The 15,207-nt window shown below is 42.4% G+C and overlaps 2 protein-coding genes across 6 annotated transcripts; one reads left to right on the top strand and one right to left on the bottom strand.

Moving 5' to 3' along the window:
• The first annotated feature begins 2,405 nt into the window (after positions 1 to 2,405).
• On the top strand, positions 2,406 to 7,145 carry tmub2 (transmembrane and ubiquitin-like domain containing 2). 2 transcript variants are annotated; one of them, XM_054760244.1, is made up of 4 exons: positions 2,406 to 2,477; positions 3,428 to 3,483; positions 3,604 to 4,186; positions 6,015 to 7,145. In XM_054760244.1, the coding sequence occupies exons 3-4, from the start codon at positions 3,621 to 3,623 to the stop codon at positions 6,403 to 6,405; spliced, it is 957 nt and encodes a 318-aa protein (XP_054616219.1). In that variant the 5' UTR covers positions 2,406 to 2,477; positions 3,428 to 3,483; positions 3,604 to 3,620; the 3' UTR covers positions 6,406 to 7,145. The 2 variants fall into 2 exon arrangements, with proteins under 2 accessions (XP_054616219.1, XP_054616218.1); XM_054760243.1 differs by lacking the exon at positions 3,428 to 3,483 and having other exon boundaries at positions 2,412 to 2,477.
• atxn7l3a (ataxin 7 like 3a) lies at positions 5,136 to 14,293 on the bottom strand. 4 transcript variants are annotated; one of them, XM_054760240.1, is made up of 15 exons: positions 14,028 to 14,293; positions 13,543 to 13,585; positions 13,370 to 13,469; positions 13,164 to 13,296; positions 12,751 to 12,922; positions 12,565 to 12,671; positions 12,471 to 12,493; positions 12,318 to 12,363; positions 11,105 to 11,142; positions 10,948 to 11,019; positions 10,633 to 10,676; positions 10,227 to 10,298; positions 8,867 to 9,006; positions 7,695 to 7,951; positions 5,138 to 6,427 (listed from the first exon to the last, which is right to left on the bottom strand). In XM_054760240.1, exons 3-14 carry the CDS (start codon positions 13,418 to 13,420, stop codon positions 7,722 to 7,724), a joined length of 1,128 nt encoding a protein of 375 aa, XP_054616215.1. In that variant the 5' UTR covers positions 13,421 to 13,469; positions 13,543 to 13,585; positions 14,028 to 14,293; the 3' UTR covers positions 5,138 to 6,427; positions 7,695 to 7,721. The 4 variants fall into 4 exon arrangements, with proteins under 4 accessions (XP_054616217.1, XP_054616216.1, XP_054616215.1 ...); XM_054760241.1 differs by lacking the exon at positions 14,028 to 14,293 and adding an exon at positions 13,793 to 13,922 and having other exon boundaries at positions 5,137 to 7,951; XM_054760239.1 differs by having other exon boundaries at positions 5,138 to 7,951.
• Between the last annotated feature and the right edge of the window lie 914 nt (positions 14,294 to 15,207).

The following is a 15,207-nucleotide window of genomic DNA, read 5'->3' as shown; positions in this document are numbered from 1 at the left end:
GGAATTGGGTCACTTTAGTGCATTGTTTGAGTTCATCACTCAACCGGTTCCACACTTTGATACCACATGCGGATATGCTCAAGGTTTTTAGCGTGTTTTAGAAGTGTTTTAAGTCCAATTTTTTCCTAGTCATATTTCTGAGTTTCTGGGTAGCTTGTTATTTTTTGCTTTATGCATCATTTTAGCTGTTTGAAAGTTTACCAAATCAACAAATTTTAGTAGTTGTGATTTTCGGACTAGGCGGTTCGTACTGTATGTTCTCTAAGAGCGGCCTTATGGATGACCCTAATTGATCTTTTTTGTAGTACAGTTAGTGAGTTAAGTCTGCTTTTATAGGATACGTCCCCATAACTCTGCACAGTAAGTTAGATATGGTAATACTAGAGAACAATAGAGAGTATGGAGTGATTTTTGGTCCAGATCAAATTTTACCTTATTGAGGATAGAAATGTTTCTTGCCACTTTGTTGTATATTTTTAACGTGGGATTATAACACCGAGAAACGTATTTTCATTGACTTTGTCAATGTCCACGCCATCTATTTCTAGTTGCACACAAGTATCTTTTCTGCTGTTACCAGATAGCATTATTTTAGTTTTACTTCGGTTCAGGGATAATCTATTTTTCTCAAATCATCTTTTTAGGATGGTCATTTCATCTGTGATCATTTTGTATCAGCCTTTGTGTGCTATCACAATGCTCGCTTGACCAAGGACTTCTTCGGGGAGAAAACACTCGCAGGAAACACTCGCATCAAGCATGCCCAAACCATTTTTGAAGTGATTAACAAAAAAGGTGGAGCTCCCCGTTTCTGAGTCCTACTGAGAACATTTTTTGTTCTGGTTTGGAGAGTTTTTTTTGTTATTTTTTGAGTGATGGTCTTAAACTTTTGATCAGCTGATAAACAGCCTGTTTCAGTTTAATTGTTGTTTTTTGTCTCACTCCCCCTTCTTGTTTTTGCATATTGTAGCTCTCCTTTAAACCTCATTAAGATCCCAAAAGTGCAAAATTCAAATTGTAGCAATTTTTCAACTGGTCTTAAGATTTTGATCAGGAGTGTACGGGCTCCTTGATATCTGCAGCAGAGAGCACAGGTAGGGTGGAGCTAATCCGAGAAGAGATTTGTAAATCAACATCACAATGAGCATACCTGCGGGAATTCAAGGAGGGCCACTCTGCTTTGGCATAGAGCTCACAGTGGTGAGTGAGGCGACCACAACCAGTAACAAAGCGTAGTGCACAATGATTATCATCACAATTGTGATGATTTTGAATACCTCCGTATGTGACAGAACCATGACACGCATTATGACACATTATTGATACTAGGTGGCTGTACAAAGTGGACAAATGGAAGGAGAAAACGAAGACTCTTCAAGTCAAAAGACACGTGCTTTTAGCATCTTTTAGCTTCTTTGCCCTAAGAATTATTATATTAGCTACTGTATATTCTTTGATGAGTTGCAGGAAGTCAGCTGGGATAGGCTCCAGCATACCCCCGTAACCTTAACGAGGAGAAGCGGCATAGAAAATGGATGGATGGATATTCTTTGATGAATATCCATAGAGTCATGTGATGATTATTTTTAACAATATTCTCAAATTTGCTAGAACATCTAATTGAAGTTTGAGGACACTAAAGTACACCTCCCACAAGGAGGCTGCAGGCGTGCGTCCATGGGAAGAGACTCAGTCCGGAGCTTCGAAACTGCAAAGTCTATTCTGTCTGATTTATTTTTCAATACATTTTGTAAGTCTAATACCAGCGTGTGAGTCTTCTTTGCTTCTCATAACTGGAGATGAACAAACACTAAGGGGGCGGTGAAATTGGCTTAATTTTCTAAAGTGATCCTTTTGACTTTGTCGGTTTTGGAGAATTTCATCTCAAACATCTCTCAGCGGCATATGATACTACAAAACTAAATTATTTTACATATTTGAAGGTTTTTCAGAAAAGTTGTGCAATAATTGCTTTAACTGGCAAGTAATTACATTTATGAAGAAATCATTCCCCCAAATTTGGGGAAAGGAACTAGTAGCTGTACTTTATTTAAAGTAATTTGCCCAACACTGCACATAAGGACAGCAAGATTCCTGTCTGATTTTAAGACATAACCTATGCGAAAGTTTTATGATGTGATTATGCACGTTGAATATGAATTTTGGTGAGAATAGGTTTGACAGTTATACAGCTCCGAACTGGCATACATTTGAGAAAGGGTGGATTCATTTTGTTCAAATGTTTACGTATTTGGACAGTTTATGACATCACGCCATTTATCGTGTAAACATTACCAATACAAGTGTTAAAATTCATTATGACGTGATTAAACAAGGTGTGTTTGCGGCTGCCTGATGATGACGTCACATCGCCACTCTCCCTAAAGAGTGTTGTTTTTTTTTTGTTCCAGGAAGTAGCCACGAGCAGCTAGCACCGAGGCTCGTCTTCAAACATGCTCTGATTTCACGTCTGGACGGTGAGACTAGTTCACTTATTGACTACCACGCACGTTAAACCATAACATCTCCATTGATTAGTGGTGTTATAACTGACCTAGGAGCCGAAAGATCTGCCTTGTTAAGTTGAGGTGTGCACATTAGCTCGCAGGCTAGCTAAGCTTGCTAACTAGTCGTCAGGTAAAGAAGAGGCGTCATCGTTTAGCACCACGACACGCGAGACGAATTTTTAAGTCAGAATTTCATTTTTTTTTGGCAGCTTGGATATAAAGCCTTAGCGTAACTAAACAGCTGTTCCGTGAATAACGCCGCTAGTTGTTGACGTAATTCTGACGGAAGTCCCACTGTTGCTAATTGGAAGACTTGGCCTGCGTTAGAGCACCTGCGTGTTGTTCTAGAACGGTGTGTTAAATGCATGTTTATATACGCTGGTCAAATGTTGAATAACAGGGATTGCGACGTAAATGTGATGTGTTACGCAAATAGGCTGTGTGTTGTGTACTTTACTTCCGGTGTAGCTAATTAGTCTTTGTGCGTTTAAAGTTGTCATCGTGTTAACGAGTTGTGTGCATGTCCGACTTAGGACACTTGATTAGGTACACCAAAACCCACACAGATAAAAGCATAGACTCCATTCCATCATGGAAAACCAGCATCTCCCGGCAGAAGATAAGTTTAAGCAGCAAATCATTTCTTTTTCAACACAACAGAGGGGGAGCGGTAAAAAACATACACAGGACTGGACTGGAGTATTAAATTATGATGTATTACTATTATGTTGTATTATTATTATCATTATGATGTATTATTATTCATGATGTATTACTGCACTACAAACTTGACATGATCTGTCCCATGTTTATTTTTTGTTATCTATTTTATTATTTTTCTTGTCTGTCATGTCTTGCCTTGGTTGCTTTGTTTTATTTTTGTGATGTAAGTGATTAAGTTCATTATGACATTTTTGCAGAGCTGCTGGAAATGTGAATTTCTCTTGGAGATCAATAGAGTATCTGTCTATCAAAGGTAATTAATAGCTCTCTGACACCGTCAATCAGTAGGGAGCATTATTAGCTCAATAAAGGCAGATTTTTTTCCCGATCCAGCTCTAAACTAAGTGTTTATGTTTCTCGTCTTTGTCCTCAGGTGTGGAGGACAGACAGATGGCAGTGTGTGCACTGACCATGTTGGACGGGATCGGGGGCGAGGTGACGGTGGCAGGGGGTGCTCTCCTCCTGGTCCTGGCCCTCGTCCTGGCCTGGCTCTCCACCCACGTGGCCGAGCGCGGAGACCACATCCTGGGCACCATCCTGACCGTTGGGGCTCACGCCTCCCTCATCGGCCTGGGTGGCGACGACAGCTATGGTGGCGGAGGCTCCCCCGGAGCAGACGCCCCCGAGCAGGCCAGCCCGGCGCCACCGCAGGACAACAAGCCCGACGAGGGAGATGAGAGGGGTGACGGCGAGGGGGCGGTGGAGGAAACGGGCGCCGAGGGGGTGAGGACAGACGCGCTGGACATTCGGAGCAAAGCTCCCCAAGCTGGAAGAGTTAATGCTTCGGACGAGGAGGAAGAGGAGGATTACGGTGAAGAGGAGGAGATGGAGGGGGAATATAAAAAGAGTGTCAAGGAAATAGCAGCCTCCTCCATTTCTGTACGCCTCAAGTTTTTAAACGACACTGAAGAGGTAGCTGTGGTTAAGCCGCACGACACCGTAGCACAACTCAAAAGGTTGGTACCAACACAACAAACTTTCTAAATATGTAAATTTATAAAGATCCATCCATTTTCTTCCGCTTATCCGGGTTCGGGTTGCGGGGGCAGCAATCTCAGTAGGGAAGCCCAGACTTCCCAGTCCCCAGCCACCTCTTCCAGGTCCCCCGGGAGGAGACCAAGACGTTCCCAGGCCAGCTGTGAGACATAATCCCTCCAGTATGTCCTAGGTCTGCCCCGGGGCCTCCTCCTGTCTGGGCATGGTCGGAACACCTCACCAGGGAGGCGTCCCGGGGGCATCCAGACTAGATGCTCCATGTGAAGGAGCAGCGGCTGTACTCTGAGCCTCTCCAGGATGACCGAGCTGCTCACCCATTTTAAATGCGTCTTAAGGGTGCCACAATAGTGTATTGGAAGAATTTAGTTAAAAGTGCTTTGTGTGTGTAGCTTTATCCACTTTCTACATATACTGTGGAGCGATGCTGTTTGTAGAGGTTACGTGCTCGGACCACCAGCAAACAGCAAAAACCGTGAGTAGTTAATATGCCCATAAAAAATGTCCTGTTTTTGACACACGGCACGCTCTCCCTCTCCAAATCCTCCTGCTAGCTTGACATTGACCTCCGATTTCATTTATAACATTTTAATAACATTTATAATGAAGGTGACTCTTATGTACTGTAATTATTAGATTTCCTATACCCTTCGCAATATAATCCAGGTTGAATCTCTAAATATGCCTTAATAAACATATTTAAAGTATAAAATGTATCGGTACTCACCACTAATGAATGATAATGGAAGATCATCGAACAGATGGAATCGGAGTCAGTGTAGCCAGTCACAGCAGTGGTCCCCAACCCCCGGGCCAGTACCGGGCCGCACAGAAAGAAAAAATAATTTCCATTATTTCATTTTCATTCATTTTATTTTGAAAAGTGTCCGGATTCTCTGTTACGTCCGTCTCACTTGACGCATGTCCACCGTGCGTGTGCTAACTTTGTCTCATGCCGCACAGATAGAATACTACTGTATTTTTAGCATTTTTCTTTCACCTCATATTTGGTCTCAAATGCTGATATAATGTGGGAATGCATAAAGGTAAGTTTTGATGACTTATTGAGTGCTAATGTGCACATTTGTCTCAAGTTAATTCATGCTAGCGCACTGCCTTTTACCACACATGCCAAACAGCCATGTACTCATCTCTCTGGAAAAACTTGGCTGGAAGTTGAACTGGTGGATGGTGGGCCTGCATTCATTTTGTGCTTTTAATTTGATGTTATTCATGTCTTAGTTTTACACAATACATAATAAGATAAACTAGATCGCTATAATGTAGCGGTCCGTGGGTCAAAAAAGGTTGGGGACCACTGAGTCACAGCACACAACTATGGTGCGTTGAAGGACCCAAGAACAATTCTCAATGTCAACGCTTGATAGAAAAAAATTAGTGAAGCATAAGACATGAACATGTCAAATTTGTGGAGGTTCTAACAGTGGTACATGTATGCGGTATGTATTTACTTGTATGCTCACATATTTACAAATTACCACCAACCTATGGTGAATGGAACATGTTTCCTGCAAAAAAAAAAGAGGCGGCTATTTTTGGATAATTTATTTTTTTTAAACCTATCCTCAGATTAGCGGGGTCGTTAATGCTCAATAGAATGTCCAGCATAATGGATGCCATACTGTATATCACATTAGCGACATGCCAGAAGTGGAGCAAACAAGTGAGGGAGATGTGCTCAAACAGGGACAAAAGAAGTTAACCACTGTTAATTGTGTATACAACTATAAATCAATCCTAAGAAAATGTTTCTTCTGTTTTCTTGCATAGTAAGTACTTCTCTGGGCGGGAGCACCAAATCAAGCTGATCTATCGAGGCCAGCTGCTGCAGGACCCCAAGAGAACGCTGCTCTCTCTGAGCGTTACTCACAACAGCGTCATCCACTGCCACGTCTCCCAGGCATTACACGACAGCAGCCCCGATGCGGGGGCTCAGGCCGGGGCGAGGCCCAGAGCGGGACCGGTCTCAGGAGGTTGGAGGGCGGCGGGTGTGGCCGTCAGCATGGGCAGCCTGGTGGTGCCCATCTTTGTGGTGATACTCGCTGTGGTGTGGTACTTCCGCATCAATTACAGGCAGTTCTTCACTGCCCCTGCCACCATCTCCCTGGTGGGTGTCACTGTCTTCTTTAGCTTCCTCATTTTTGGGATGCACAGCCGCTGAAGAGGGCGGGAAGGAGAGAACTCTGGAAGTCAAATGGACACCACAGCTGAATGTGTAGAACTTACGACCGTTGACATCCGCCAAGGCTTAAAAAAAATCCTCATTTGGATCAACATCTTCATAGATAAAATTAATGATCAGACATTAATTTAAAACTATATTAAAAAATGGCCCATTACACAGTGTCAACAAAACAACGCAGAAGTCCGCCTGCATTTGATGGCTCCCTCCTTGGCCCCACACCTCCACGAAGCTCCACTACATCTCACTGAAGTAGTTTTTGTTTCATCCTGCTAACAAACGGCAGCAAAAACATGAACCTCCCTGACAGTCTGCAACTAAAGTTTGTCAATTTGTGTCTTTGTACACTTGTCTCTTAGGTCCAAATGTTTTGCTTTCCGGTGTGTAGCTTTTTTGGAAAAAGGTGCAGGAATCTCAGCTTTGTTTCAATCAGGTTGACTTAAGCTGAAAACTTTTTTTTGTGGCTCAAAAATGATTGTCTAGAAATTAATTTAACGTAACACTTGAGAAGATGCTGTAATGTGAAGACAAACTAGAGCAGACCCGCTCACGTGTGCAATTTCTTAGTCACCTGTCTGTACAATGTGTATTTTCTGTAAATAAAACCAAGAATGAATGAATGAGACCAAACTGCATCTGGCACTTATAAAATGATTGAAAGACATTTGGAGGAGTCCTGGACTTTAGTGACATCTCCAATTAAAATCATTTTAAAAATACTCCCGGTCTTGGTTTATTTCTAAACATGCGCGTGACAGTGCTAATAAAGTCACTAACAATATATATATTTTTTACAACACTTCTGGTTAGTGCACAACACTAGACCGGATCTCCAATGACACTTTACAAAACTGCACAGGACTATAAAAATATATACAATTATATTTCAAATGACATCAGGATGTGTTTATCCAGTTTGAGGTTGATGCAAATGAGCTTATTAACTTTGTTTACAGTGCACACTGCTCTCCACCACCATGTACAAGAACATCAAATGTGCAAAAACAAAATGTCATGCAAGATCATTTGGATCCATGATGTCCACTGCACATCTCTTGACACAAAATACACAAAAAAGGAGTTTGCAAACTTGTCACATTCAAGGATGCTTGGTTGTGTGATAAAGTACCACATAAAAAAAATGTTACTAAATAGGCAATGATAAAGCGGCAGAGGAATGTGTCAACGTGACTGTGTGTGACCTACATGCACACGGTCACATTTTGCGGTGCTCACCACCTGTGCCCAAAACAGAAAAAAAACGTCACCTGAATGCATCATCCTCTGTCCAAAGTCTAGTTTAAGTCATCGTAGATGCTCGAAATAGAAGGTGCGGAAAGTTTGGGTCTTTTTTTTTTGCTGGCCAAGCTGCTGATGTTACTCTGAGAGCTGCCTCCTCCTCCTCCTCCTCCTCCACCGCCGCCGCCTGTCAGGCTTCCACTTCCTCCTTCAGCTCCTCCACTGTTAAAAGCCATAGAGCTACGCTTCTTCTTCTTGGGTCTCCGAAGGTCAGAGTGGTTTGTGCCTGTGAGGATGAAAGATGTAAAGAAATCAGGAAATACACTTTTAAAAATGCAACTGCTGCAAATGAAAATGCATATGCATGTTGGCGCAATAGAGCTGCCAGGACAAGTTAGCCAATCAGAAGCCTGAAGAAAGCCAACACCGGAAAAGACACAGTAACAACATTGGTGAATTTAGGAAAACCACGTGACTTAATGAAGTGGACCTACTCATGAATATCAAAAAGCATGGACTGAATAAATAATGAATAGGACGTATACAGTAGGTCCCCAACTTACCAACACAATTGGTTCCAGATGACCGCTCTTATGTCGAATTGTTCTTAAGTCGGGGAAAAGGTAATATTACCAATGATATAGGTACTACATGTACGTGTATACATATACAGTATATGTGTATGTATGTAAATATGAGTTTGGATGCAGTAGTAATATTAAAAGAGGATAATTAATGAAAAAAACAATAAAAGTGATATAATAATACGTAATGATAAATGTTATTTACCTTTGAAGAGGAGTGATCCAGCATACGTCGTTGTGGTTGAGTTGGAGGAGTAGTTATTGAAAAAAAGGACAAATGGTCGTCGTCGTTACTCTTCTAAAAGAGGTAGTGTTCTGTGGGTGGTGTGGAATTAAGCATTAACTTTAATCACACGTTCTGTCCGGGTCGTATAATTTAGCTTTCTATTTAGCTTTATCTCCCCAGCGTCGAACTCTTCCTCTGCTGGTCCCATTAGCAGTGTCACAGTGCCCTCTACTGGTCAAGCATGTACAGGAGCAGTATGAATACTGATTGAGCGACTACAAGGCAAAATAAAATAAAATATAGACCAGTCGGCTTGTGTTCGTATTCGCGAATGTTCGCTAGTCGGGTGTTCGTAAGTTGGGGACCTAGTGTATAGCGATTCATTCCTTACTGGCTTTGGATGAGGCGGAGTCGGTGGGGGAAATATCCGGAGAGTCTTCCCACTGCAGTCGGCTAATGAGGCTCTGGCCGCTGTCGGGAAGGTCAAAGGTCTCACTGTCCATCGCGGTGTCAGCGTCGGGAAGGGCCGACCTGGTACAGGAACCCCAGACATGATGACTTGCTGCTACAGGTAAGTCCCAGCAGGACTACAATGATACCTCCTGCTTTATTTAGCTCTATCTCATATTTAGCATCTGTTAAACACGTCCTCATCCTTACCTTCTTTCGTCTTTTGGGAATAAACAACATAACAATGTATTTCATGTCAATTAAAACCACAAGCAATATGTTTCGGCTCGGCTAAGATCCTTTATGTGACAGGTGCACTTTGCTGTTATTAAGAACCTACTGGAAAGACACTAGTCAAAGATCCTCTCTATATGGCCCAAACCCAAGATGACAGGAGTGCTCTGCTGTTTTAAGAACATACTGCAAAAAATGTAAACTCTTGGTCCATCTGATATCATTCCTGTGTTGGATATGGCCTGTCTGATATGATTCATGTGTCGGATTTAGCCCGTCTGATATCATTTGTGTGTTGGATTTGGCCAAACTGGTATAATTTGTGTGTTGGATTTGGCCCGTCTGATATCATTGATGAGTCCGATTTGGCCAAAATGTTATTGTTCTTGTGTCGGACTTGACCTGTCTGATATTATCCATGTGTTGGATTTGGCCTAACTGATACTGTTCATGTGTTGGATTTGGTCAAACTGATACCGTTTATTGCCGGATTTGGCCCAACTGATATCATTCATGTGACTGATTTGGCCAAACTAATATCATTCATGTTTTAGATTTGGCCAAACCGATATCGCTCATGTGTCAGATTTGGCCCAACTGATACCATTCATGTGTCAGATTTGGCAAATCTGACATCATTCATGTGCTGGATTTGGTCAAACTGATATCACTCATGTGTCGGATTTGACCTGTCTGATATCATTCACGTATCAGATTTGACCAAACTGATACCATTAATGTGTCGGATTACTGATATCAATCATGTGTCGGATTTGTCCAAACTGATGTCTTTCAAGCGTTGGATCTGGCCCGTTTGATATCACTAATGTGGGGGAAACTGGCCCATCTGATATCATTCACGTGATGGATTGCCGCCAGTTGAGACGTGCTGTGTGTGAAAAGACGGTGGTGGTCAATTATGGTCGTGACTGTAATGTAACTATCAGACAGAAGAGGGCGCCACTGAGCACCATCCCCATGACAACACACACACACACACACACAAGTATAAGTAGACATGTGGGCATGGGAGGGTAAAGGATGGAGGGAGTGGGGGGCACACTCACGCGGACGGCCCCAGGAGGAACACCCTGACGGCCCTCCTCTGTTCGTCCGTGTGCTGGGGACATCGCTGAGACCTGGTGGGAGGGGAGGGGGGGGGACACAAGGTGGCGTTACACATCCCTGACTAAGACTGGCGGTCGTTGCCGGGGGTGTGTGCGCGTACATCTGCAGCCATTTTTGGCTTTCAATTGATGTTGGCCAACGGAGCACTGGGCTTACTGGTCTTATTTGCCACTTGGTCCCAACACACAGGACAGTGCATGCTGGAAAGGAAAGCCATGGTGCACTTTCACTTTCCACCATGACATTTCACCTTGGCGCCAAGGTTAAACACCAAGGTCAAACTGAGGATCAGACACACACTAGGTCACAGTATGTGTGTGTGTGTGTGTGTACAGTAGTACATACCTGGTGCACATCTTCTTGGTGTGTTCAGAGATCACGCCGCATTGCTGCACACAGACACACAACGTCAATACACAATTACATAGCCTCCTTTCCAACACAAGGCTGTACACTTGGGTTCATTTTGCTGCCCTTTTTCAATGCATTCCCACTGTAAAGGGTCACCGAACTACCCCTTGTGGTGGAAATCCGGACCTCGGGTATTACATTTTGTGCATCTCATACGTGAATGTCTTGCTGTGCTGACGCTATGAAGTCACACAACCTGCGCTGCCACTTCAACGTTGGCTTTAGCCGATTTTAGCACTGGAACCTCACCGTTGTCAACAACGATCTCACTTCCTCGGGCGCTAGACTTTCGTAACTGATTCCGGCGTTGTAGTTGTTGTACTGAAAGGCAGACAGAGAGCGGTCAGAATCCACCAGCGTTGATAGTAAACACGAAAATGTGACGATGACAGGAGAGCGTCGTCACCTTGAAAGCTTCTGAGCTGACGCTGGTCCCAAGCTCACCTTTCAAGATAAGACAAGAGCGTTCAGAAATGAATAAATGAAATCATTCATTCTTTGTATGGACGTTCCTCACTTGACAAATCATTCATTCTGGTTTAATTCATTTTATAGTAAGTAATTCTGGTTCGAAAATGTGTATTGTGCATGGTCAAATTTGGATACATACTGATACATAGATGAGATGTGAATTTCTCTTGGAGATGAATTACATATCTAAGTATTTGTCCTTCATATCTTTTTATTTCAGCCGGATGTTGGGATCCTTCCCGTTTTGAACTTGAGCTTCACTTTTGTCCACTTGCAATCGCTATGATTTAAATTTGCATATAAATTTGAAACCAAATTGAAACGCAAACATGATAAAGCAGTACGCAAAGTAAAAAAAATACATACAAGCAGCGATAAAGCCTCATTTTCAGGAGAATCTCCACTCTCTCATCCTGACACGCACATACATTGACAGGATTTCACGCCGCAAGGATTGGAACACCGATTAAAGTTAAACCTTCAAGAATATAAACAGTCTTAATACAAAACACAATCGTCAAACTTACGTACTTATTCATATACTCACAGAGCAATGAAGAACTTTATGCCGTGTTCCTTCCTTCTTTCTGCTATGACCATGGGCTCTGTGCTATGTGGCATTCAGGTGCGCTCGGAATTTTTGAGTGTTACGTGCCAATTGTTTTTCATTTTTATTCATGTACCCCCAATGATAATTTGCTTACCACTGGGGGTACGAGTACCCCACTTTGGGAACCTAGGTGTTAGAGTACTGGGGATTTAAAAAAACCAAACTTAAATATATATAAAATTTGCAATAAAACTGATTGATGCTTTTTTTTTGCAGCCTCAGATTCTTAATTTACTACCCTTTCAGCTCCCTCGAGGACAAAAAAGTCCCAATGCCTCCCATTATAACCACAATTTTTAAACGTACCGTGCATTACACAATGCATTTTCTCATTTCAGGTTTCATTTTGGAGAAAAATAGTACAATTTGTCATTTTTACAATTATTTAAATGAAACAATGGCATCCTCTAACAAACACACACACACACACACACACACACCGCAACCCACTGCCACAGATAAATTGCAGGTCTGCGGGAAATGTTAGCGGCATGAATTATTCCTCGTATTAGCAAGCGCTATCATCTTGCACACTCACCATTTTTATGTTTAAGAGACTTGGATCGCCGTGGTGAATTTTGATTCTGCACAGGCAAAACAACAACAACAACAACAAAAACACATAAGACACAGCATTGTTTTTGATTTGTTATTGTTTTTTTTTAAAGGAGAAAACAAAAAGTAAGATGACCTTATCTGACTTCCTTTTCTTGGCTGCAATCAGAAAACAGAAAAAGTAATCAGAGTGATGCTCTGCTTGATTTTCAATCCGTCCAGCCACTCACATTTCTTCTCGGCGCCATACGACCAGTCATTGTCATTGAGGTCGTCGTTGTCTTCCTGGTCGCTTTCCGACTTGCTGACGTTGTTGTTGTTGTTGTTGCTGGCCAACCTGTCAGAGCATGAACCACAGAAATGGATCAAACATCCAGCTCAGACGTGTTCAGAGTGACGCGGCGTGCCGGGGCCACCTGCGGCTGGCGATACGGCTGCTGTTGCGTCCCATGCCCAGACATTTCTCCAGGTGGGGGGCAAACCGAGAGGCCGCGATGAGCCGCTTGCAGTTGGGACACTCGCACTCTTTGTTCTTCCACTGATTGTACACTTGACCGAATATGTCCAGGCCCGGCTGATCCACAATCTCTACATAAGGAAAGACAACATATATTTATGACCAACAACCACCATGGAGAACGACGGCTGCCTGTATTTAATGGTTGTTGCTTATATAGACTGTCCCATTATAATTGCATGGGAAGTCATTTCAAGTCATGTACCCTCCAATGTTAGTGACAAATCTGGAGTTTACGTCACCCATACAGTATTGTTGGCACGCCGAGTACTATAAAATGGTGCCTGGACAAGCATCAATAGCAAGACTAACCAAATTCCTTGGTGCTTTCCGGGTCGGTTTCATCCAGGAAGAAATAGCCGTGCTTCACGGCTCGATGCACCTCGAAGCAAAGGCCCAAACAGGCGTCCTCCACCAGCTCAGAGTAGACGTCATGGACCAAAGCCTGCAACACAATGCATAGTTTAACATCAAAATGTATCATTTATATATGTACATGTACAGGTACATGTACTCACCTCCAGCCTGGTGTTGTCTGGGCCTGAAAGGGCCATATCCTCCATTTTCATTTGCAAATCTGTCGGGTAAATCTTGATGGCGAGGTAATGAGATGCTGACCTGCAGAGTTAAATGAAAAAGCCACACAATTAACAGATCGTCGTATCCATCACATCAACTCCATGTTACTCACTTGGAAATTAGCAGTGAGCAGAAGATGCACGTCTCTCTTCATCCTGTGGAGGACAAATTCACAATCTAATGACATCCACTACAAAAGATAACTATGCCCAAGTTTATATATTCTTTTTTTATTATTGTGTATTTTTGAGTACTAAGAGCTGACCACAGCAAAAAACAGATAGATATTTCATTTACGTGAATATTTCCTAGCTAGCTGGCTGTGTTAGGTGTCGGAAGTATACAACTTAATTGATACTGACATCGTATTACAAGGTGTAGACTGTCAACATGCTTTCCATAACATATCAGTGTGTATAGTTAGCACTGAAACACAACAGCACCGTCAACAGCAATAAGCGCTAACAGCAGCTTGTTAGCAAACACCTGCTAGCTATTGCCACAGCCAGCAGTGACGGGCGCGCGACACAAGCGTAGAAGAAAGCGGTGCGCGCGGCTGTTGCAGTGACATCACATTTTATTTTGGTTTCCTTTTACCTCGTCGTCATGTACCGCGGACTCGGAACCGGGCGGCGACATGACGGCGTCACTGCGACAAACCTCCAAGGACGTCCATTGCGGTGGTGTCGCATATAAAGCGGGAATAAAGAATTAAACTAAACAGTCCAAATTGTTGTCTTTTGTTTTGTTGATCAAACCAACCAGCGTCACGAGCCTGCGGAACAGTCGCGAGGCACGCCATGCAGCAGTGCTCCACCAATTACGACGCTGAACAACCACACACTTCCGGTTACGTTCACAGGCGTTCGTATTTTTCGTGTTTAAAAAAGGGGGCGTAGCAGAGGATGTTGCTACTTATGTAAAAAATAATCACACTACGGAAGCCTGACGAGGACATACGTCTTTAGTTTATTGCGCTATTAAACTGGTGTTATTGAAATAAGTAGTTCTAATGATGCTAATTTGTATCACAAGAGTCACATGGGTTTCAAAAAATGTCTTTGTCTTTGGATTTTCCCACTCAGTAGCAATGTTAATTGGTAACAAACAGGTTAATCTTGTGTCTTTGTAATTACAGATTCCAGATATTGCAAAAAACACTCACACTGAAGCAAAATGGTCTAAAAGCCATGTTTACCAAACAACTTGATTTTCATACTGTTATGTTGAGGCCCTTTGTATTGAAAACACATTTATACTATACTATATATAATTTATTCTTGAAATATGACTTCTCTTGCAATTATCCCCCCCCCCCCAAAAAAATAGGACTACTGTATTCTTGCACGTTTTTCCAGTGCGCCACCAATACTCCTTTAATTACCAAAACAATATCTCAATTTCTTAATCCTTTTCAAATAATAGATTAAATGACAAGGAGTTAAAACATTCAGACAATGCAAAGTGGGCTTTCTCTCCTAAAAATTGAAATGCAAGTGTAAGAACACGTAGAAAATGATATGACAAGATAACAAACTGTCCAAGATTGTTTTTTTTTTATTTGCCCAAATACTTGAACTACAAGGACATAAGAACACCCTCAGCTATAGAAAACATCAAACTTCTTTTTCTGAAATGATCAGCAGTACAAACCTTGTAAAGCTTTTGCTCTTTTGAAGGAAAAACAAGCGACCGACAGGACAACTCAAGAGGTCGCGCGTGACGATTCGCCAAATGAAAGTACAAACAAAACATGAAGCACTCCAAACAAAATTAA

This window comes from Dunckerocampus dactyliophorus, chromosome 18 (genome assembly GCF_027744805.1).
Source record: "Dunckerocampus dactyliophorus isolate RoL2022-P2 chromosome 18, RoL_Ddac_1.1, whole genome shotgun sequence".
In the NCBI taxonomy this organism is placed as follows: Eukaryota; Metazoa; Chordata; class Actinopteri; order Syngnathiformes; family Syngnathidae; genus Dunckerocampus; species Dunckerocampus dactyliophorus.
The sequence above is the reverse complement of the archived record's forward strand: the minus strand, read 5'-3'. Positions and strand labels throughout refer to the sequence as shown.